We start from the raw sequence: 24,479 nt of genomic DNA on the forward strand, positions 1-24,479 counted from the left end.
AGTTCAGTTAGTGCGGTCGATAGTCCCAATGTTTACAGCAGAGACTGCTGATAGGTACCTTTTGTCAGCAGTAATCACAAATGTTGGTGTGGGATAATATCCCCGCCTACCTCGTCTTGCTGTTGCTGCGGTGTATTACCCGTTGGTGATACAGTGGAAAGTGTCCAAAGCTTGTTTCTTTCTCCTGCAGGGTAACCCGTTGGTGGTGTGGTGGAATGAGCTGTAGTCTGCCGGCAGACTTCCGTGTCTCCGTGTCTTCGTCCGTGCGGTCACAGGAGACGGATCGATTATTCTGCAATCAACGCGTTTCGCCTGTCACAGGCTTCCTCAGGATGGCTGCATAATCTTTGTGTGGAGTATTCTGATATGAAGAGGACATTTTTTAGTTGTTGTTCTTCTTCTTTCTTAATTTTGTATTTAAGAAGATCTTCTCTCTTGATTTTGCTAATTCTTTCCTTCTCCCTTTCAAGGTGCTGTGTGTCATAGTTCTTCTTGGTGAAATTCTCTATCATTCTTTCTGCTTGTGCATCATAGTCCACACTTCTTGAACAGTTCCTTTTTACTCGCCTTAACTGTCCCCCTGGAATATTTCTAATCCACTTCTTGTGATGGTTGCTTTGTGCGTTTAAATATCCATTACAGTCTGTTGGTTTGACGAATGGGGTATATAAATATAGGTACCACCAATGACCCGAGGACAAAGGACACTCATTTTTATAGATCAATGTATTAGCACACATATATTTTAGAAATAAATTATTATTATTGTTTTTTTGTGTCAGTCGAGTGTTTTATGTTCCGTCTCTTTGTTTTTGTTTGTCTTTGTCCGTTTTTGCTCGTTTTTGTGTAATAAAGGAATTAATATGCAGGATAAGGGCAAAAGTGCCAAAAGAACCATGTTTGTAAAGGGCGGAAGTAAAATGACCCAGGCCGCAGAGGATAAAAGGAGTGGAATACTGTAGATCGATTATGCAGCCATCCTGAGGAAGCCTGTGACAGGCGAAACGCGTTGATTGCAGAATAATCGATCCGTCTCCTGTGACCGCACGGACGAAGACACGGAGACACGGAAGTCTGCCGGCAGACTACAGCTCATTCCACCACACCACCAACGGGTTACCCTGCAGGAGAAAGAAACAAGCTTTGGACACTTTCCACTGTATCACCAACGGGTAATACACCGCAGCAACAGCAAGACGAGGTAGGCGGGGATATTATCCCACACCAACATTTGTGATTACTGCTGACAAAAGGTACCTATCAGCAGTCTCTGCTGTAAACATTGGGACTATCGACCGCACTAACTGAACTAATCCTGACTGTCAGCGACACAGAGAGACTTTTTTTACAAACAGCCAGTACTAGCCATTCTATTATCCTATAAGGAAATAGCATATCCGAATCTCTTTCTTTCTGGATAGAGACTGTCCTTTCACCAGTGGGGTAAAACGCTGATACAGTGTTCTCACTGGGATATTGTTATATATGTGTGTTTGTGTGTTATATGTCAGTCATGTGTACCGGAACTAGGGGTTTTTAGTAATTTAAACTATATGAACTAACAATTATTTTAAGATCAACTAAGCCTTTTATTAGAATCCTACATTCTATATATATTTCCACTGGTTATTATTTTTATTTTTTATTTTTATGCAATATAAATAAATTTGACATTTTATGACTTTGTCTCATTGTGGATATTATTAGAAAAAACCAAAAGGTTTTATTCAAACATTCATGCGAGGTGTGCGCTAAGACACTCATTTACCATATTAATCTCGCCGCAAGTGGGATTCGGTAGTATTCCCACATAGTGTCATCAGCAGCAACCAGCTAGAAGGGGGCTGTGGATACGAATAGCGCAGTTTTCCATTCTTTTTTCTTCTAACCACACTTACGTATTGGCTGCTCGATGTGTCTGTGCTAACATCACAACTGGTGGGCATCCGTACACACAGCCAGATGTACCAATATATCTGCAGATATATGGGGCACCAGCTGTGCTGCAGGGCCGACGCGATATGTCGATAAGCAAACAATATATCATCCATTCTATAGAACAGACGATATAACGTCCAGTGTGTACCCAGCATAAGGTTGTCTCTCCCCCTGAGCCCTCAGGCTATTGAAATGGCAAATTCAAGGCACCAGGTCATGTAACTCAGAGATGATTTTCAAAATCCTTATATGTCAAACCAATGTACTCATTATGGGCGGGATGTACTAAGCATCGCATCCGTGATGCGGAACATCCTGACAGTTATCAGGTACATACCGGCGTAAATAACACCAGTATGTACAAAGAAATTCACAAAGGACCGCCCTCCCAATGAGAGCTGCCCTTTGCGAAAGAAGGAATTCTGGGATGGCGTTACCCACTGGGACCAAGCTTCAGAATGTAAAGGGGCATATGGAAACTGCGATAAAAACCTTGAGAACTGCATTTTTGAGTTTAGTACATCCCGCCCTATGTATATATAACAAAAGTAAGTGATAAACACCTACCTGATTTTTTGAAGCAGCGACTGCTTCTCTTGTGCTGTTGCTAGGTGACCAGAATAATATACCGGGAAAAACATAATGTTCCAATTGGTTGAAAACCATGTCATAAAGAATGGGCAGTAGAAGTTCTTGTATGTGATTTTTACTATCTGTGTGGTTCCAACCCAAGAGGACGATACTGAAAGGATAATTAGTAATCCCCAGACAATTTTAAGGAATGTAGAAGTACATGACTGACATCGAGATTTTTCACGGTTCTCTGGGGTGTTCTCTTGATTTGGTTGTGCTCCTTCTCCGCCTGAAATAAAAAAAATTAAATAAAAACATTACTCATATGACTTCTTTAGGTTGTCAGATCTAATAATGCAGTTACATTAAAACTTTGCTTTTTATTTGAAACATTTTACTATTTTGTATTTACTATGTTTGTGTTAATTATTATTATTATTATTATTATTATTATTATTGTTTATTTATATAGTGCCTCCATTTATGCAGAGCTGTACGTTGAATTTTTACTTATTTAAAAAAAAAAAAAAAGATTTTACTTACCGATAAATCTATTTCTCGGAGTCCGTAGTGGATGCTGGGGTTCCTGAAAGGACCATGGGGAATAGCGGCTCCGCAGGAGACAGGGCACAAAAAGTAAAGCTTTTCCAGATCAGGTGGTGTGCACTGGCTCCTCCCCCTATGACCCTCCTCCAGACTCCAGTTAGGTACTGTGCCCGGACGAGCGTACACAATAAGGGAGGATTTTGAATCCCGGGTAAGACTCATACCAGCCACACCAATCACACCGTACAACTTGTGATCTAAACCCAGTTAACAGTATGATAACAGCGGAGCCTCTGAAAGATGGCTTCCTTCAACAATAACCCGAATTAGTTAACAATAACTATGTACAATTATTGCAGATAATCCGCACTTGGGATGGGCGCCCAGCATCCACTACGGACTCCGAGAAATAGATTTATCGGTAAGTAAAATCTTATTTTCTCTATCGTCCTAGTGGATGCTGGGGTTCCTGAAAGGACCATGGGGATTATACCAAAGCTCCCAAACGGGCGGGAGAGTGCGGATGACTCTGCAGCACCGAATGAGAGAACTCCAGGTCCTCCTTAGCCAGAGTATCAAATTTGTAAAATTTTACAAACGTGTTCTCCCCTGACCACGTAGCTGCTCGGCAAAGTTGTAATGCCGAGACCCCTCGGGCAGCCGCCCAAGATGAGCCCACCTTCCTTGTGGAGTGGGCCTTTACAGATTTAGGCTGTGGCAGGCCTGCCACAGAATGTGCAAGTTGGATTGTGTTACAGATCCAACGAGCAATCGTCTGCTTAGACGCAGGAGCACCCATCTTGTTGGGTGCATACAATATAAACAACGAGTCAGATTTTCTGACTCCAGCTGTCCTTGCAATATATATTTTTAATGCTCTGACAACGTCCAGTAACTTGGAGTCCTCCAAGTCACTTGTAGCCGCAGGCACTACAATAGGCTGGTTCAGATGAAATGCTGACACCACCTTAGGGAGAAAATGCGGACGAGTCCGCAGTTCTGCCCTGTCCGAATGGAAAATCAGATATGGGCTTTTGTAAGATAAAGCTGCCAGTTCTGACACTCTCCTGGCCGAAGCCAGGGCTAGAAGCATGGTCACTTTCCATGTGAGATATTTCAAATCCACCTTCTTTAGTGGTTCAAACCAATGAGATTTTAGAAAGTCCAAAACCACATTGAGATCCCACGGTGCCACTGGAGGCACCACAGGAGGCTGTATATGTAGCACTCCCTTAACAAAGGTCTGGACTTCAGGGACTGAAGCCAATTCTTTTTGAAAGAAAATCGACAGGGCCGAAATTTGAACCTTAATAGATCCCAATTTGAGACCCATAGACAATCCTGATTGCAGGAAATGTAGGAATCGACCCAGTTGAAATTCCTCCGTCGGAGCACTCCGATCTTCGCACCACGCAACATATTTTCGCCAAATTCGGTGATAATGTTGCACGGTTACTTCCTTCCTTGCTTTAATCAAAGTAGGAATGACTTCTTCCGGCATGCCTTTTTCCTTTAGGATCCGGCGTTCAACCGCCATGCCGTCAAACGCAGCCGCGGTAAGTCTTGAAACAGACAGGGACCCTGCTGAAGCAAGTCCCTCCTTAGAGGTAGAGGCCACGGATCTTCCGTGATCATCTCTTGAAGTTCCGGGTACCAAGTCCTTCTTGGCCAATCCGGAACCACTAGTATCGTCCTTACGCCTCTTTGCCGTATAATTCTCAATACTTTTGGTATGAGAGGCAGAGGAGGAAACACATACACCGACTGGTACACCCAAGGCGTTACCAGCGCGTCCACAGCTATTGCCTGCGGATCTCTTGACCTGGCGCAATACCTGTCCAGTTTTTTGTTGAGGCGAGACGCCATCATGTCCACCATTGGTCTTTCCCAACGGGTTACCAGCAAGTGGAAGACTTCTGGATGAAGTCCCCACTCTCCCGGGTGAAGATCGTGTCTGCTGAGGAAGTCTGCTTCCCAGTTGTCCACTCCCGGGATGAACACTGCTGACAGTGCTATCACATGATTCTCTGCCCAGCGAAGAATCCTTGCAGCTTCTGCCATTGCACTCCTGCTTCTTGTGCCGCCCTGTCTGTTCACATGGGCGACTGCCGTGATGTTGTCCGACTGGATCAACACCGGTTTTCCCTGAAGCAGAGGTTCTGCCTGGCTTAGAGCATTGTATATTGCTCTTAGTTCCAGAATGTTTATGTGAAGAGACGTTTCCAGGCTCGTCCATACTCCCTGGAAGTTTCTTCCTTGTGTGACTGCTCCCCAGCCTCTCAGGCTGGCGTCCGTGGTCACCAGGATCCAATCCTGTATGCCGAATCTGCGGCCCTCCAATAGATGAGCACTCTGCAACCACCACAGAAGAGACACCCTTGTCCTTGGAGACAGGGTTATCCGCAGGTGCATCTGAAGATGCGACCCTGACCATTTGTCCAACAGATCCCTTTGGAAAATTCTTGCGTGGAATCTGCCGAATGGAATTGCTTCGTAAGAAGCCACCATTTTTCCCAGGACTCTTGTGCATTGATGTACAGACACCTTTCCTGGTTTTAGGAGGTTCCTGACAAGCTCGGATAACTCCTTGGCTTTTTCCTCCGGGAGAAAAACCTTTTTCTGAACCGTGTCCAGAATCATCCCTAGGAACAGCAGACGAGTTGTCGGCATTAACTGGGATTTTGGAATATTCAGAATCCACCCGTGCTGTTTTAGCACTTCTTGCGACAGTGCTAATCCCATCTCTAGCTGTTAATAATAATAATAATAATAATAATAATACTTTATTGTCATCAATAGTTCAATGAACAATCAACGAAACTAAAAAGCAAGCATATACAGAGACCATAAGAACAGAACGAAGAGAGCACTCCTAAACCCAAGACATTCCCAATTGTCAATTTATCTCGGTCCTATCTGGTTTAACATGTTTATTGCTTTTGGGAAAAAACTACCCCTTAACCGGTTTGTCCGACAAAGAATAGAACGGTAACGCCTATTAGATGGCAACACAGAAAACATCCCCCCATTTGGATGAGATAGATCTCCCAGAATACTTTTCACCTTAGTGAGGAGCCTTTTTTCATATATATCCTGAATACAGGGCAGGCTGACTCCAATTACTCTACTTGCAGTTTTAACCACTCTCTGAAGGGACTTACGTTCTATAGCAGTACAGTTTCCAAACCATACTATAATTCCGTATGTGAGGACACTCTCTAAAATTGCTGAATAAAAGTTTACTAAAATCTCCTTACGTATCCCTGCCATGCGCATTTTCCTCAATAAAAACAGGCGTTGTTGAGATTTTTTAACAACACATCGTGTATGGATACCCCAAGACAGGTCATTGGAGATGTTAATACCCAGGAATTTAAAGGACTCAACTGTCTCCACAACCTGGTTATTTACGACTAGGGGACAAGAAGGCTGCATGTGAATTTTCCTAAAATCTACAATCATTTCTTTTGTTTTTTTTACATTTAAAATTAAGTGATTAGTTTGACTCCAAGCTTCTAACCTAGCGACCTCAGATCTATATTCTGACTCATCGTCCTTACTTATTAAACCTACGACTGCGATATCATCGGACCTTGCCCTTATTAGGAGATCGTCCAAGTATGGGATAATTAATATGCCTTTTCTTCGAAGAAGAATCATCATCTCGGCCATTACCTTTGTAAAGACCCGAGGTGCCGTGGACAATCCGAACGGCTGCGTCTGAAACTGATAGTGATAGTTTTGTACAACGAACCTGAGGTACCCCTGGTGTGAGGGGTAAATTGGAACGTGGAGATACGCATCCTTGATGTCCAAGGATACCATAAAGTCCCCCTCTTCCAGGTTCGCTATCACTGCTCTGAGTGACTCCATCTTGAACTTGAACTTCTTTATGTACAGGTTCAAGGACTTCAGATTTAGAATAGGCCTTACCGAGCCATCCGGCTTCGGTACCACAAAAAGAGTGGAATAATACCCCTTCCCTTGTTGTAGAAGAGGTACCTTGACTATCACCTGCTGAGAGTACAGCTTGTGAATGGCTTCCAAAACCGTCTCCCTTTCGGAGGGGGACGTTGGTAAAGCAGACTTCAGGAAACGGCGAGGTGGATCTGTCTCTAATTCCAACCTGTACCCCTGAGATATTATCTGCAGGATCCAGGGATCTACCTGCGAGTGAGCCCACTGCGCGCTGTAATTTTTGAGACGACCACCCACCGTCCCCGAGTCCGCTTGAGAAGCCCCAGCGTCATGCTGAGGCTTTTGTAGAAGCCGGGGAAGGCTTCTGTTCCTGGGAAGGAGCTGCCTGTTGCTGTCTCTTCCCTCGACCTCTGCCTCGTGGCAGATATGAATAGCCCTTTGCTCTCTTATTTTTAAAGGAACGAAAGGGCTGCGGTTGAAAAGTCGGTGCCTTTTTCTGTTGGGGAGTGACTTGAGGTAGAAAGGTGGATTTCCCGGCTGTAGCCGTGGCCACCAAATCTGATAGACCGACTCCAAATAACTCCTCCCCTTTATACGGCAAAACTTCCATATGTCGTTTTGAATCCGCATCGCCTGTCCACTGTCGCGTCCATAAAGCTCTTCTGGCCGAAATGGACATAGCACTTACCCGTGATGCCAGTGTGCAGATATCCCTCTGTGCATCACGCATATAAAGAAATGCATCCTTTATTTGTTCTAACGACAGTAAAATATTGTCCCTGTCCAGGGTATCAATATTTTCAATCAGGGACTCTGACCAAACTACCCCAGCACTGCACATCCAGGCAGTCGCTATAGCTGGTCGTAGTATAACACCTGCATGTGTGTATATACTTTTTTGGATATTTTCCATCCTCCTATCTGATGGATCTTTAAGTGCGGCCGTCTCAGGAGAGGGTAACGCCACTTGTTTAGATAAGCGTGTTAGCGCCTTGTCCACCCTAGGAGGTGTTTCCCAGCGCTCCCTAACCTCTGGCGGGAAAGGGTATAATGCCAATAATTTCTTTGAAATTATCAGCTTTTTATCAGGGGCAACCCACGCTTCATTACACACGTCATTTAATTCTTCTGATTCAGGAAAAACTATAGGTAGTTTTTTCACACCCCACATAATACCCTGTTTAGTGGTACCTGTAGTATCAGCTAAATGTAACGCCTCCTTCATTGCCAAAATCATATAACGTGTGGCCCTACTGGAAAATACGGTTGATTCGTCACCGTCACCACTGGAGTCAGTGCCTGTGTCTGGGTCTGTGTCGACCGACTGAGGCAAAGGGCGTTTCACAGCCCCTGACGGTGTTTGAGTCGCCTGGACAGGCACTAATTGATTGTCCGGCCGTCTCATGTCGTCAAACGACTGCTTTAGCGTGTTGACACTATCCCGTAGTTCCATAAATAAAGGCATCCATTCTGGTGTCGACTCCCTAGGGGGTGACATCCTCATATTTGGCAATTGCTCCGCCTCCACACCAATATCGTCCTCATACATGTCGACACACACGTACCGACACACAGCAGACACACAGGGAATGCTCCTAACGAAGACAGGACCCACTAGCCCTTTGGGGAGACAGAGGGAGAGTTTGCCAGCACACACCAAAAGCGCTATATATAACAGGGATAGCCTTATAATAAGTGCTCCCTTATAGCTGCTTTATATATATCAAAATATCGCCATAAATTTGCCCCCCCTCTCTGTTTTACCCTGTTTCTGTAGTGCAGTGCAGGGGAGAGACCTGGGAGCCGTCCTGACCAGCGGAGCTGTGAGAGGAAATGGCGCCGTGTGCTGAGGAGATAGGCCCCGCCCCTTTTCCGGCGGGCTCGTCTCCCGCTATTTAGTGAATCCAGGCAGGGGTTAAATATCTCCATATAGCCTCTGGGGGCTATATGTGAGGTATTTTTAGCCTTTATATAGGTTACATTTGCCTCCCAGGGCGCCCCCCCCCAGCGCCCTGCACCCTCAGTGACTGCGTGTGAAGTGTGCTGAGAGGAAAATGGCGCACAGCTGCAGTGCTGTGCGCTACCTTTAGAAGACTGCAGGAGTCTTCAGCCGCCGATTCTGGACCTCTTCTGACTTCAGCATCTGCAAGGGGGCCGGCGGCGCGGCTCCGGTGACCATCCAGGCTGTACCTGTGATCGTCCCTCTGGAGCTGATGTCCAGTAGCCAAGAAGCCAATCCATCCTGCACGCAGGTGAGTTCACTTCTTCTCCCCTCAGTCCCTCGTTGCAGTGATCCTGTTGCCAGCAGGACTCACTGTAAAATAAAAAACCTAAGCTAAACTTTTTCTAAGCAGCTCTTTAGGAGAGCCACCTAGATTGCACCCTTCTCGGCCGGGCACAAAAATCTAACTGGAGTCTGGAGGAGGGTCATAGGGGGAGGAGCCAGTGCACACCACCTGATCTGGAAAAGCTTTACTTTTTGTGCCCTGTCTCCTGCGGAGCCGCTATTCCCCATGGTCCTTTCAGGAACCCCAGCATCCACTAGGACGATAGAGAAATGTTAGTATTTGTTAGTACACTGCATCTTGTATACAAAGTCGTGTGTAGGATTTATTGTTCCCCAACACTATGCGTAGTATACAAATCAAAGGACAAGGTCATAAAACAACATCAGTACTCAAGTCACATTCTAAAGTTATCAATTTGTGTTAGGAAAGCAGCATCTATTATTCATTTATTATGTCAAATTACTTTTTTCTAAATCACAGCTGTAGTCCTGTAAGAATAGCCTAATTCTTATGCATAGTACAGCTCCTCTGCATTGTAACATTGCTGAGTAAACCAATACAGTGCATTTTACCATGAATCATTCTTTCACTACAATATCTAGAGTCAGGAGCAACACAATGGGGGGTATTCAATTGAAGTGGGAACTGCTCTCTTGTTGGAAAGACGGCAGTTTCCGACTTTTTTAGGTCGGATAGTGTTCCACGGATCCACGTGTTTTATCAGATTCCTCGGCCAAATCCAACAAGTTTTAGCCCCGTTTCCGACAATGTCATTCCAACTTTAAAAAAAGTCGGATTGGCATTGTTGAGAACAGCCAAATCCTCTCGGATTTGTCCGCTCACTGAATACTGCATTTGTCGGATCCTTTCCGTCGGAAAGGATCCGACATGTATTGAATACACCCCTATGTCATTAAACACTATGCAGCTGTGATATTTCATCTAAAAGTTACTAATACTCATTTCATATGGAAGGAAAAAATATATTTTGAGAACAATACAGACTGGGGGGGGGGGAGATATCCAATTAGCCATGATAACGCGATCGTGGCTAAAGTTATCACACCTATCTCCCGAAAAAACAGCTTATCGCAGACTGCACGCTCCCGTTTTTTGCACCTATCCTATTCCACAATGGCGGAAATGGGATTTGCGTGGTAATTCTAGCTGGCAAAAAACAGAGAAAAGTATAGGAGAAAGTGGGGAACTCTGCCTGTACCCCCCAAAAAAAGCCAAACTACTATTGGAAAACATATAAGAGTCTATTATTGGCAATAATAAAACTATTTGGTATCAGTCAATTGGGTCAAATGGCTATTATATGAATTTTTTTTTACATTTAAAAAAATTATAAAAAACTATTTTTATGGCAAAATAAGTGCTCTCATTAAATTTGGGGTACATAAAAATGGGTATAAGTCACAGGTTCTCAAACTCGGTCCTCAGGACCCCACACAGTGCATGTTTTGCCGGTCTCCTCACAGAATCACAAGTGAAATAATTAGCTCCACCTGTGGACCTTTTAAAATGTGTCAGTGAGTAATTAATACACCTGTGCAGCTGCTGGGTTACCTGCAAAACATGCACTGTGTGGGGTCCTGAGGACCGAGTTTGAGAACCCCTGGTATAAGTATATATTTGGGTCATCTTTGGGTCGGAAGTTTGTCTAACCATTAGAGAGCGCATGGTCTGGGCCCTTTGATAAATATATTTAGTACTGCTAGTGAATACATTATTATTATTATTATCATCCTTATGGTGCCACGTAGGTTTTGCAGCGCCCAATTACAGAGTACATAAACAACTAATCAAAACAGGAAAATAGCGACTCACAGTTGAAGACAATATAGGACAAGTACAGGGTAAATAAACATAGCTACATCAGCAGATGACACTGAAATAAGTATCACGTAGCAGAAAACTGCAGGATTTGGTGCAGTTGAAGATTATTAGGCTCTGACCACACACAGCGGCCAAGCGGGTCCTCATTGGCCGGGAGGGGAGTTTTGTGTTCACACCGATCCTGTTCTGCGGGATCCCGCTGAACAGGATCCGTAAGTGACACATGGGATTTCAATAGAACACAGGGGGTCATTCTGACCCGATCGCACGCTGTCGTTCATCGCAGCGCAGCGATCAGGTCAGAAGTGCGCATACGCCGGCGCATGCCAGACAGCTGACGGTTGTCGTAGCCCAGCGATGGTCTCTGCCTGATTGACAGAGGCGGTCGCTGGGTGGGAGGGGGTGGCACGGCGGGATTTGTCCGCCATTTTGTGGGCACGGTCCAGCCAACACAGGCGTGGCCGGACCGTGGGGGGGGGGGGGCCCGCAGCGGCTGCGTGACGTCACACGCAGCTGCCGTGACCATCACAACGACGAGTAACTTCTGGCCAGCACGCAGGAGCTGTGCTGGTTGGGAGTTACTCTTCAAGTACAAAAGCATCGCCACTGTGTGATGCTTTTGTACTTGTGCGGTGGGGGCCGGGCCTCACATGCGGGGCGGACTAGTCCTGTGCTGGGCATCCCCCCGCATGTCAATTTAGCACAGCTACGATCAGGTCTGAATCACCCCCACAGTGAACACATACATTGAAATGTATGTGTTCACATTGAAATCCCGCCGTCCTGTCATCCGGCCCGACCGCTGCATGTGTGGCCGCTATGTGTTGCCAGAGCCTAAAAGTAAGAAAAGGATAAGCACATGAGGGAAGAGGGCCCTGCCCATAAGAGCTTACATTCTAAAGGGGAGGGACACACAGACAGGGGGTGACGCAGATGGTGTAGACAGACAACATGGAACAGAGGGTTAGTATGATGTTTCATGATAATGTACCAGATTAATAACAGCAGTGTGCTGTATAGAATACACCTTAGACCTGTGCAGTATAAGGTAACATATGTATAATATACAATTCAAGTGCACAGTATAGAACTTAATCCCTAGAGGAGGATGTACTGGGGGGTTTCACCTGTACCCCTGTGGTACAGTCCAACCCTGCCTCCTGAGTCCTGTCCCAGTGTGTAAGTAGTACAGAGGTTGCTGCAATTTTTGCACGTGACAAAATAAATTTTAGATTTTTTTTTTCTATGCGCAGTTTAGGTTGTGTAAGTTGCCTTTGTTCCACTACAAGAATATTTAATAAAATAGTTGTCTTTCAATTAGGTGAAGCTATAAACAGTACCCAGGCATTATTTATTAAACTATTAGTTTAAATCTAATATACACAATCCATACATCCCAACACAAGGGTATTTTGTCCCTCCTGGAATATGTCATGTTGGGAGGTATGCACAATATAATATACCCCACCCCCCTTCCATTGAGGCCACCCTGTCTTAAGTGCCCCAGGCACCCCCAAGGCTTAATCCATTCTTGCCTGGGTAGTTGCTGCCCGGAGACTCTCACAGCAGGCTGTGTTACAGGCGCCGATATACGACACTGCACCACACTACAGTACAGTGAAGAAACTCAAAATAAACTGCAGCTCCTAGCAGGGCTGCCAGGAGTTGTAATTTATTTTGAGTTACTTCACTGTACTGTAGTGTGGTACAGTGCCAGACACCGGCGCAAGTAACACTGCCTGCTGGGCAGCAACTAACGAAGGGGGCACACCAGGTAATACAACTGTGGGCATAGTGGAAGGGGCACTAGAACTGTGGGCATAGTGTAAGGGGCCCTACAACTGTGGGCATAGTGTAAGGGGCACTACAACTGTGGGCATAGTGTAAGGGGCACTACAACTGTGGGCATAGTGTTAGGGACACTACAACTGTGGGCAAAGTGTAAGGCAGGGCCGGACTGCCCATCTGGCACTTATGGCAAATGCCATAAGGGCCGATGGGAAGGTGGACCGGTCCTGTCATTCAGAGAGGTAGGAAGGCTGCGTGCAGCGCAGCCTCTAACTCTCTGTTGTGAACACTCCCCCGCCACCCTGCCCGTCCCCAAGGAGTCCATGCCCCCTTGACTTGTGGCATGCCCCCGTCACTAGTGCCCGCACGCCCCCTTTAGCGGTACGCGTGTCCCTCTCATGCCTGTCATGTGCATGCCAGGGCCGAAATTTCGGCCCCCAGTCCGTCCCTGGTGCAAGGGGCATTACAACGGTGGGCATAATGAGTTAGGGCCACCACTACTGAGGACAAAATGTGTAAGGAGAACTTCAACTGGGCATTTTCCATGAGACCAAGCACCCTTCATTTTTTCAGGGGCACCAAAGTATATATTCACTTACCAAAAAATGTGTCCTTGAGCTGGCCCTGAACATGTGATATACTCCTTGCACCTTATATTGCTTTTCCATAGAGCCAGAGCCTGCGTGGACTGCAGTTTTATTGCTATGCATTCAGGATTTTCCTGGCCACATGCCGGGACACAATTCACTCCTTGTACCTGTGAGCAAATTGCTTTTTATTCTTTTTTTTTTTTCCAATAAATGCTGTATTTGCTGTTTCTCTATGCCCAATGTACTAATCTTTGATTTAAACTGTGAGAATCCCAGTAGTGGCTGATTGTCAATCAGAAATTCCCAGGAGTGGTCATGCACTATGCACCGCATGGAGGAGAAGCAAATAGAACTGGTGTAAATGCAGTCTGATACAGTATTCAGGTGTTCTTGCTGTGCTTATTGGCTACCTAATGTCTGCAATCACTCTGAACAAAAGGGAATGATTCTGAGCTGGGAGAACAGAAAAAAAAAAAAAAAAAAGGTACTTAACACCTGGATGAACCATATTGCAATGCAATGGGGTGGGGGTGGGGTGGGAACCTGTTTTGTAGAACTGTTTGTTCTATTACTGTTGTTCTAATTGTAAAGCGCAACAAAATATGCTGCGCCATATAAGAAACTGTTAATAAATAAATAATAAATGGTGCCAGCCTGCATTTCTGGAAACAGGGGCATGTTGTCCTCATTTTATGAGAGTGCCATTTCTATTACAACGTTTTGCAGCATGAACCAATGCACTTATTTGTCTGCTTAGCAGATACATAGGGCCTGATGCTGAAGTCAGAGTAACTGTGCACCTGGGCAAAACCATATTGTATGGAAGGTGGGACAGATAGAAAATATGCTGAGAAATTTAGATTTGAGAGGGCTGTGTCCAAATTGTTGAAAGAGCAGTGCGCAACTGCGCAGACTCCAGTCTTCATGTCATACAGGGAGGCTTCATGCATTATCCCAAGATGGCTACTGAGATCATTACTGAGCATGTGCAGGAGCCATTTGGTTTTTACTGTGAACAGTGACATGGTGGGAGACACCATACCTAGCTCATATGAGAGACCAGGTTAATACCTGCATATGAAGCTGTTCCAGCATTCTTGCACCGCTACCCATTTGCAGTATACACTCATAGGCTGGTGAGAGCGATGAAATCCTGCTCCGCTCATGCTCTGCTCCATCATCCGTGTACATGAAACAGTGAGTACAGCTGTTCCTGCTACCTGTTAATAAACCAACTCCAATGGTTAAGTAACTGGGTTGTTCATAGTCTGAGTGATCTGCTTGTGTGTGCCTATATAACTCTGCAATAGAAATACCAGCACACATAATTTCTAACAAAAAGTTATCCAGTATTTGTAGGCTACCAGCAGCAGTATTTAACCTACAAAAACAAATCTATATGCAACCCTAGCATTGCAACATGGTGCATAGTTTTGCTTTACTCCCACCTCAGAATAAAGCCCATAGTATCACATTCTGCTTTCAGAACTGTCCTGTAAAAATCAATCTGGCCCTAAAGTTGTGGTATAGTGGATCCAGCTGAGAGCTCACGTGCAGACAGATTCTAAACAACATACTGTACCAACATCTTCAAATCATCTTATTTATTTATTACAACTATGATGTTCTCCTTAAAAACTGCTCAATATTTCTTCATTTATCCCTTGAATGAATGAAGAAGGCCAAGGGACATTGGTTATGTTTTCATTCCATTCATACAAATGTACACCTAAAAGCAAATGTGTCTAAAAGGTCAGGGAAATCTTAACATATAGGCACATTGGCAGATGCCCAGGGCCCCATGATTCTAATGGCCTTTGAGCAGGGGTGGGCTCGGCCAGAGGGCATATGCCTCCCAGGCTGGGAGCTTATTGGGAGGCAGGTAGAGAATGCTGCTTGCCAGCACTCAGCGCAGTCTCCTCTTGTGTCCTAGTCACACTGCGTTGCATTTTTGGCAAAAAAGACACTCGACGTTAGAAGATTCTCTCTCGACCTGGCGTGCCAAGAGGTACTGTTTGGCGTGACTGCAGCAAAGATGTATGAGGACGTATCTGTATTGTTATTTCAGAGTTCGCTAAAGACAGGGCTGGAAGTCCATTTTTGAGCCTCATCCTGGAGAGACTGGTCAATCATCATATAACTAGCTTCCTCCTGTGCCATATAACAGACTTGGGGGAATCCATGAGTGATAGGTGTTGGGTCTGCACTTTGTTTACATTTTTATGATAACTGCAACAAAAGCTAAGTTACATCTGAGTTTTTAGTGGCAGTTTCTGTGTATGTGAGTCTTGATGGGACTCTGCCAAGTTCTTTTGCATAAAATAATTGCCTTCTACTTAGCAAGACCCCAGGGGAACACCACTGCAAATCGGTCTCCTTCGCTCCTTAAATCTCAGTTATCTTGTCCTAAAATGAAAGGAAATTAAATAAGATAGCAGAGAGGGCCAGGGCACAGAAGTGCATGAATGGCAGGCTGCCAGGCTACTTCTGCTGCCAGTCTCTTAGCATCTGCTACCTCTAGTTAAACCCATGTATCTGCACATCTCCTTTGGATCCAAGTGACAAGGTGCAGGTAAGCGGTTCTATGCCACATAAAGTGATGTATCGCCAGCTTCCAATTGGACACTTACAGTATAGATCCCAGCTGGAAGCTCTCAACATCCTCACATGAACTTTGTTACATGTGACACAGCGTCGTTCATGTTGCAGCAATGCTCTGGGCCCATATCCGCCCCAAACAGTTCATGGGTGGGGTTGGGTAAGGGCTACACTACATCCTATTGGGCGATGCAGAGGTGTGTGTGTATATGTGTGAGTGTTTGTGTGTGTGTGTGTGTGTGTGTGTGTGTGCGTGTGTGCGTGTGTGTGGTGTGAGTGATAGTAAAGCAGGATGGGGTACAATCAAGAAGATAACCCTATAACTTAGTTTAAAAAAGTGAAGGGATTTGATCATGTTTGTATATAGTAAAGTAGTAGGCCAGTGAGTAAGTGGCGGCCTAACAAGACTGAGGGGTATATTTATCAAGCAGTGGCTTCTAACCACTTAAATGGCATGGTCAGATTTCATGCAACTGCGCCGCCCCACCCTGTCCCCCCGTTTTTGACGAGGAGATCCGTTCTGCAGATGTGCATAATATAATGTTTAAATATTTTTCAAAAATACTTTTTCAACTTTATTAAATAAAAGACATTTAAAAAAAAAACAATGTTGTTAACGCTTTTGAAGGGAAAAATCGTCGGATAAGTTAAAAGTCTCTGACTTTTGGTAGTTCTGGCCCTGGGTATTCAAGTGACTTTATTATTAAAACAAAACTTTTTTTTCATGTTTAATGATTTAGGTTTATGTGTTTTGCAATTGCCGAATTGCTTTGCCCCAATAGCTAACGTCATGTTCAGATGGTGTTAGCCCAGACTTGCCTACTCTCCCGGAATGGCCGGGAGACTCCCGAAAATCGGGTGACCCTCCCGGCCCCCCGGAAGAGCAGGCAAGTCTCCCGATTACAGGGGTCCCCCCCAGCCCGGCCGCCCACTTAGCGAGTAAAGTGGGCGGTCCGGGCAGGCGAGGATGCGATTCTTGTTGAATCGCGTCATCATAGCCACGCCCCCTGCTGTATAATGCCATAATAGCGGCATTACACAGCGGGGGCGGGGCTTACACGTCACGATCCCCGTAGTCGCGCCCCCGGCCCACCACACCACGCCCCCGGTCCGCCTCCGGCCCGCCCCCCTCTGCACGCACATCGCATCCCGCCCCCCTGCCGAACCGACCTGGATGCTCTCTCCAGGAGAGAGCAGCCAAAAAGTCGGTAAGTATGTGTTAGCCATTGTAGCCTATGGGATTAGAGGATTAGACAGGAAAGCAGTCAGCCCCGGAAACCGCAAGTAAAGTGATCGCATTAGAAATCAATTTCATTTTACATAGCTGGGCTTCATTTAGAGTTCAGGGAACAGGTGCAGTGTTGCACCTTGGTAGAACCATGTAAAGGCAAACTTAAAATATGTGGATAAATGTGGTCCTATCTCAACTCTAAATGGCAGTTTAAATATAATGTGCAGTAATAATGTGCAGTATTTTCCATAAAAGCATAAACTGTTGCATTTGTACATCTTGCTTCACACATGGTTTATCCAGGTGGATTTTCCAGCTGTATTTGCTCCCAACTCTATATGAGGTCCAGCATTTCATTACTCAGGTGGAAAGCACATGCTGCTACAGTTTACCATGAGCTGCGCTTTTTATTTACTTGAACAGCTATCTGTTGCCCTTATGAGGTATGGTGCCACTTATTATCAGCTTTCGTGTTATTCTGCGTCTGCTTACATTATGTTCAGTCAGTTACATTAAAGATGACACAGTTATTTAAATATGTTAGGTTGATGACTCTTGCAAGGTTGACAACTGGAAAAACACTCGTCTGGAAAACTGGCAGCTTGATCTGATTTCTAGAGATGCCAGAGGTTGCACTGAGTTGCAGGGACAGATTGGTCATTGGCAACTGTATTGCTTATTCGTTAGAATCTATTGGGAGTTCACAGTCCTTATTTCTCCTGGCTTCCGTGAGGCTACTTGACTATGTCATCCGGCCATTATCGTTCTCTTTAAAGTAGTAGTATGACTTATAAATGGGAAATCTCGTTCGCTAGAAGACTACGTTTAATTTAAAGCCATCATTCCGCTCTGCATTTATTTCCTTTTTACTGATAATTAAATGCAGTCAGAATTCTTCAGTTTCCTCAGTGTTATTTTATCTCAGCCGAGCTTTAAACTGAATTGGTAAGTACCCAAGAGAAATCTGCTTGCAGAGCAGGTATACTGTATATTGCTCTGCAGCTCAAAAACTGCACTGATGTACGTCAGAAGTATTTGAGCAGGCCCTTCCTTGTTCTTCTGATGTCCAGGGCAAGATCTAGAAATTTAAAAAGTCAAGAATTTGATAAAGTGAACCAACTGCCCCCCTATTAACTGTGGAAAGTAGCAGCAACAGAACATTGCTCACAATTCTCAAAATTCCACATTCCTGAAGCTTTTCAATTTCAGCTCAATTTGTTCCTTGTAAAATCATCAAAACTTTAACCACTTGCCTGGCATGGTCGCATCAGTTGCGACCACACCAGCAAGTGCTTTATCTGACCTGGTCGCACAGCATACGACCAGTAAGATAAACAGTGTTAGCAGCGGCAGGGAACAGAAACTTTCCTCCGCTGCTGCTCTCGGAGCGACCATAAGGTACCTCTGCCTCCAAGCACTCTCCCCACAGTGTTGCCATGCTGCCGATCATTGCTGAACTGTCATCACAGCAGGACCCCCCCCCCCCACCTAACGGCTGCAGACAATGGCAGCCGCTGGGAAAGTGTAGACCCCCTCCCCAAGCCACCCCAGACCCCCCCCCCCCTGTATACCTGGCAGCTGTCTTGGGGGAAAAGTAACGCTGCGATGGTCGCGATGTTACCGATGTTCAGATGTTACTGATCTTCCTGACCGATGTACCAATGTTGAGGAAACATTTTTTTTTTCTTTTTTGTTAACTAAAATCATTTTGGATAAGGTTAAATTCATGTTCTCTCACCTAATTCACTCATAATAAAACCTGACAATTTCGGAGTGTTTTTTTTTTTGTTTTTTTTTTTGGGGGGGTGATCGTCAGTTAAGTCGTCAAGCCAAGCATGCTTGCTATTATCACCGTTTGCCATCACTTATAATTAGTGATGAGCGGATTCGGTTTTACTCGGTTCTCAAAACCGAATCTTATTGGCTCACTGATGTCACGTGTTTTGGATAGCCAATAAGATTCGGTTTTGAAAACCGAGTAAAACCGAGTAAAACCGAATCCGCTCATCACTACTTATAATACCATTATACATGATATCCTAAAACACACTTTGAACATGAATGCCACACAAGTTAGAAAGACCTGTACCTTAAGTACACATTGACAGACAGATGTATAAGACAAGAACAATAGGTGCTTTTCTTAATACATGCCACAAAATATTATTTTTTGTGGCTTTTGACTTGCTCGAGTTGTTTGGTTTAAATAGTAGAATATTGTGTTTATCCACTTTATCCAGACTCTTCTGTTTCTCCAAATGTTGACACTGAACGATGCTGGTTTTAGGTAACGCAGAAGGTAATGATAATACCAATACCTTCTCTAAGATTACAACATGAGAACGTCAGTTTTACAATGCCAGAATTGTATTTGTCATACCTGTACCAATCTGGACCCTGTTGGACCTGCTGCGCTCAAACTTTCGAAGGGAATTCCCACTTTCCATCTCAAACATGGGAGAGGAAGAGTCTTCGGTTGACGACATATGGCAGATCTTTTTCCTTGTGCTGCTGCACGAGTTGGAGTATGTGATTCCAGAGAGGCACCGAGAAACAGAAGAATGCGAGGTATCTGAGAAGAAAGAGTTTAAATGAATTTGGTCCAGCAGATTATGAACATCCTTTGTTTTTAAAAGTGAAAACTCTTAAGTCTCGCATATACAATATCTTGAAAACATCAACCCCACCAAGACGGCCAAAGACATCTTGTTTCATTCACTCTACTGAAACATGTAATGTAATGTTCAACTTGTCTTTTTTCCCAAGAGGTGCAGAGACAACTACAGGATCACTGCTTAAACTGCTAATTCATTTGTTATCATTCCAGATTTTGCAATTCTTTAAAACAAAATGATGGTTTTTTTTTTGTCTTCTCTGGTTTGATGCCATGCTAGGTAAGGTAGACATCCAATTGCCATCTGTTTTAAATAATAGGATTGTACCCTTCATACTTCCAGTTCATTAAGCAGAATCCACAGAGGAAGACCAAGGCACAGACAAGTCAAGTGTTGACTCTTCATAGTCTTCTTTCTTCCCACCTCATACCATAAATGGAATAAGATTACTAATATCCTTTGTTATGGAAAGATTGCTCTAGGGCAAAGCTGAAAGTGAGTTTGGTGTAGTTACCAAGCTTCATGTTATGGCATCTTCAGGTGTCCTCTCTGTTCCAGGGTAAATTTCCAATTGTTTCATCTACTTTTAAATTATTACCTGTATTTTTTGATCTGGTTCCTCTCATTTATAAGCATGATACCTGCATTACTTTCTCTGCCCAGATAAGGTTTTGGTTTTGGCGCCTGAGACATTGGGAGACATAGCTGCTTGTCTAAGGTCACAAGGAGCTTACACTGCCAGGATCTCATACTGTCATCAGAATAGGGTCAGCACTCTACCATGCTATTTAGTCTTTTTACATTTTACATGTTAGAGATGTTCCACATGTAGACATTTGTTTTTGGGTTTGTTTTTTTTCAGCTGCAAATTTAGAGAACATCAACAAAAAGAACAGTCTAGTTCCATCGTTTGCCCCTTTTTCCATGAATTGATATTGGAAAATGTTGCATTACTAATTTTTAGGTGTTATCCAAAGGCAATAGCTGCCTATTGTGTTTGCCAGAACCATCTGTCTGTCATGATATACTCAATAAAGGAACCTATTACATTATTTCATATAATATTAGAAAAGAAAAAGTAAACCAAGACAACAATCATACCAACAGTAATACCGAATGATTAAAAAACATACAATCCAGTTCGAATGCAACTGCCAGCTTCAAACTGCTGCAATCAGCTTTGGAATTCTATAATCAGCCTTACAATTCTGCTATTAGCCCTAGAATGTTATAACCAGCCTTAGAATGTTACAATTAGCCTTAGTATGCTAAAACTAACCTAGAGCAGCAGTTCCCAAGCTTTCTTGAATCACCCTAGAATATCAGCATTTTTTTCATGGCAGCCATAGAATAAAAGTTTATTATTGACATATTTTGTAATAAAAAATATTACAATTAAGTAAATAGTGCCTACCTGTGATCACTAGGGACAGTTATATGAAGATGAAAAGTTGTGCTTCTGGTTGCTCATTTTTGTATTATTGGCAGCCGCAAGCACTGGTTTTGCCGATCACTTTGTCCATAAATAAAATTTTACTTGGTCCTGGCCAACCAACCCGAGGCACCCCTGCAGAGCTTTGCGGGAGCCCAGGGTGCCTAGGCACACAGATTGGGAACCCCTGGCCTAGAGAGTTGCCTAGATTGCTTCAATCAGGTTGAAATAAACAATATTAATATATATTTTCTGTACTTAGGAATTGTGTTGACAAAACTACAGAATTACCCATTAGCAAATAAGGCAGTTAATGTGAATGTGGGTTTATTGCCCCAAAATCTAACTGCTGAATTTATCATCTAAGCTAATTTAGCATTAGGTCAGAAGAGCTCATTGTGTATTATGTCCTAATTATGCTACTAGAGGAAATTAATAAAATCTAATCTGCAATGGCTATACACACTGTTCCTGACACCTATCTAGGCTCTATGCTATTATTGAAACCTAGAATGACAGAACTCTTATTTACTGTACCTGACACTTATAAATTAAATTATATATATATATATATATATATATATATATATACAGTACATGTATATATATATATATATATATATATATATACAGTAGATGTGTATATATATATATATATATATATATATATATATACAGGATATGTATATATATATATATATATATATATATATATATATATATATATATATATATATATATATATATATATATACACACAGTATATGTGTATATATATATATATATATATATATATATATATATATATATATATATATATATAATGTGTATGCAGACGTGGTTGGCACTCCAGATAAATAACAGACAGCAATACCAAAGAGGCTTGAACCTGTTTGGTATTGCTGTCTGTTATTTATCCGGAGTGCCATACAGATTTATTGTACTTAATCTAGTTACACACCTTGGGTGTGGTATGTTAGGTAGAATAGATCTAGGTCGACATGAGGTTTTTTGTTTTTTTTTTTGGTGTCATTTTCACCGTACAGTGACGGGAACCCCAATTAGTGCACCATGGCCCTCGTTCCGAGTTGTTTGCTCGTTGCCGATTTTCGCTATGCTGCGTATTGTTGCAAAATGCGCATGCGCAAGGCACGCATGGTGCATGCGCTTAGTTATTTAACTAAAAACTTAGTAGATTTGCTGTGGATCCTGCAGCGCTTTTCAGTCGCTCTGCTGATCGGTGAGTGATTGACAGGAAAGGGGCGTTTCTGGGTGGTAACTGAGCGTTTTCCGGGAGTGTGCTAAAAAACGCAGGCATGTCAGCGAAAAACGCGGAAGTGTCTGGAGAAATGGGGGAGTGGCTGGCCGAACGCAGGGCGTGTTTGTGACGTCAAACCAGGAACTAAACGGACTGAGCTGATCGCAATCTGTGAGTAAGTCTGGAGCTACTCAGAAACTGCAAGAAAATATTTAGTAGCAGTTCTGCTAATCTTTCGTTCGCACTTCTGCTATGCTAAAATACACTCCCAGAGGGCGGCGGCCTAGCGTGTGCAATGCTGCTAAAAGCAGCTAGCGAGCGATCAACTCGGAATGAGGGCACATGTCCCCTCGCATGGCTCGCTTCACTCGCCATGCTTCGCTGCGCTCGTCATAGGTCACCGTTCCCAATTGTTGTCCACATGGATCGTAAAGTATGAAAAAGTAAAAAATATGGAAACATTTTGAGAAACTCATGTCGAGCTTTTGTCATGTCAACCTAGAACATGTCGGCCTTAAGTCCCTGTCAACCTAGAAACCATGTCGACCTACTTACTGTTGACCAATAGTGGTCGACCTAGACAGTGTTGACCTACTTACTGTTGACCTAAAGACCGGATCCCCACACCTTCTGATGGTGCGACCCTGTGATGCAATGTAACCATACACTGCACCGCCGCACACACTATACGTATACGATCCACTGTACGATGGCACAATGTATCATTTACACGCTGCATGTAACTAACCACATTTGCTGTAGAATCGACCACTAGATGTGCAGCACATTCAAAGGGATAATTCAAAGAAAGGCAGCCTGAGACAACGGATTGGGGTACACGCTATGGGGTCTATTTGCTAAGCCTTGGATGTAGATAAAGTCGACGGAGATAAAGTACCAGCCAATCGGCTTTTAACTACCATATCACAGGCTGTGTTTGAAAAATGACAGCTAGGAGATGATTGGCTGGTACTTTATCTGCCCACTTTATCTCCATCCAAGGCTTAGTAAATAGACCCCTTTACGATATATCGTGCTGATCTGTGTCAGAACACTATATTGGACAATAAATCATATAGTGTGTACAAAGCTTAACAGACTTCTGTAAAAATGTAGACTTAATCTGCAAATAATTTATTAATAATAATTTTACTTATATTGTGCTTTTATCCAGCAGGACTCACAGTCATTTTACAGATGTAGCCAGGGCTTAAAGAGGTCCTGGTGAGGTGGTGGAACTCATGGAGGAGGACCATGGAGGCACCAGGACCTGAGGAAGGAGTAGGTGGCTGCACCTCATCAGCAACACTAGTGCCGCCTGTATCATCGATTGACGCAGATGACGGGGCGGGCTTTTCTGTTGGAATTACTGTGCAGGGCAATGAAGGAGGTGGAACTTGTTCCCCCTACCATTACTTTGTAAAATGTGCTACATCCAGGGGTTAAAGTGGGGGACAACGAGGTGGAACTGAGTTACACCACCATGTAATGGTAGGGGGAGCTAGTTCCGCCTCGTTGCCCCCCACTTTAACCCCTGGATGTAGAACATTTTACAAAGAATTTAGGGCTTAATTCAGGGGGAGCACAAAAGCAAAATCTTTCTCTAATGGGCAAAACCATGGGGGGGTCATTCCGAGTTGATCGCTAGCAGAAAATGTTCGCTGTGCAGCGATGATGCAAAAAACCGGCAGTTCTGCACATGTGTATGCGGCGCAATGCGCACGCGCGTCATACTATTACAATGAACGATGTAGTTTCACACAAGGTCTAGCGAAGCTTTTCAGTCGCACTACTGACCGCAGAGTGATTGACAGGAAAGTGGGCATTTCTGGGTGTCAACTGACTGTTTTCAGAGAGAGTTC

The 24,479-nt window shown here is 43.9% G+C and overlaps 1 protein-coding gene and 1 long non-coding RNA gene across 7 annotated transcripts in view; one reads left to right on the forward strand and one right to left on the reverse strand.

Annotated features, from left to right (window-relative positions):
* The window catches only part of SLC35F4 (solute carrier family 35 member F4), a 402,934-nt gene that overhangs the window by 98,782 nt on the left and 279,673 nt on the right, over positions 1 to 24,479 (reverse strand). For 3 of the 6 annotated variants that reach the window (XM_063947984.1, XM_063947985.1, XM_063947986.1), the window contains exons 2-3: positions 19,693 to 19,884; positions 2,506 to 2,800 (exon numbers count right to left, since the gene is read on the reverse strand). In XM_063947984.1, the coding sequence (XP_063804054.1) occupies positions 2,506 to 2,800; positions 19,693 to 19,884 (487 nt within the window). The remainder of the gene's footprint in view (positions 1 to 2,505; positions 2,801 to 19,692; positions 19,885 to 24,479) is intronic. The other 3 variants (XM_063947987.1, XM_063947988.1, XM_063947989.1) reach the window with 1 other exon arrangement.
* Positions 1,015 to 23,930, forward strand: LOC134980944 (uncharacterized). Its single transcript, XR_010190491.1, has 2 exons — positions 1,015 to 1,201; positions 23,792 to 23,930. It is a non-coding gene; the product is annotated as an uncharacterized LOC134980944 (long non-coding RNA).

Source organism: Pseudophryne corroboree, chromosome 12 (assembly GCF_028390025.1).
Source record: "Pseudophryne corroboree isolate aPseCor3 chromosome 12, aPseCor3.hap2, whole genome shotgun sequence".
NCBI classification, from domain to species: Eukaryota; Metazoa; Chordata; class Amphibia; order Anura; family Myobatrachidae; genus Pseudophryne; species Pseudophryne corroboree.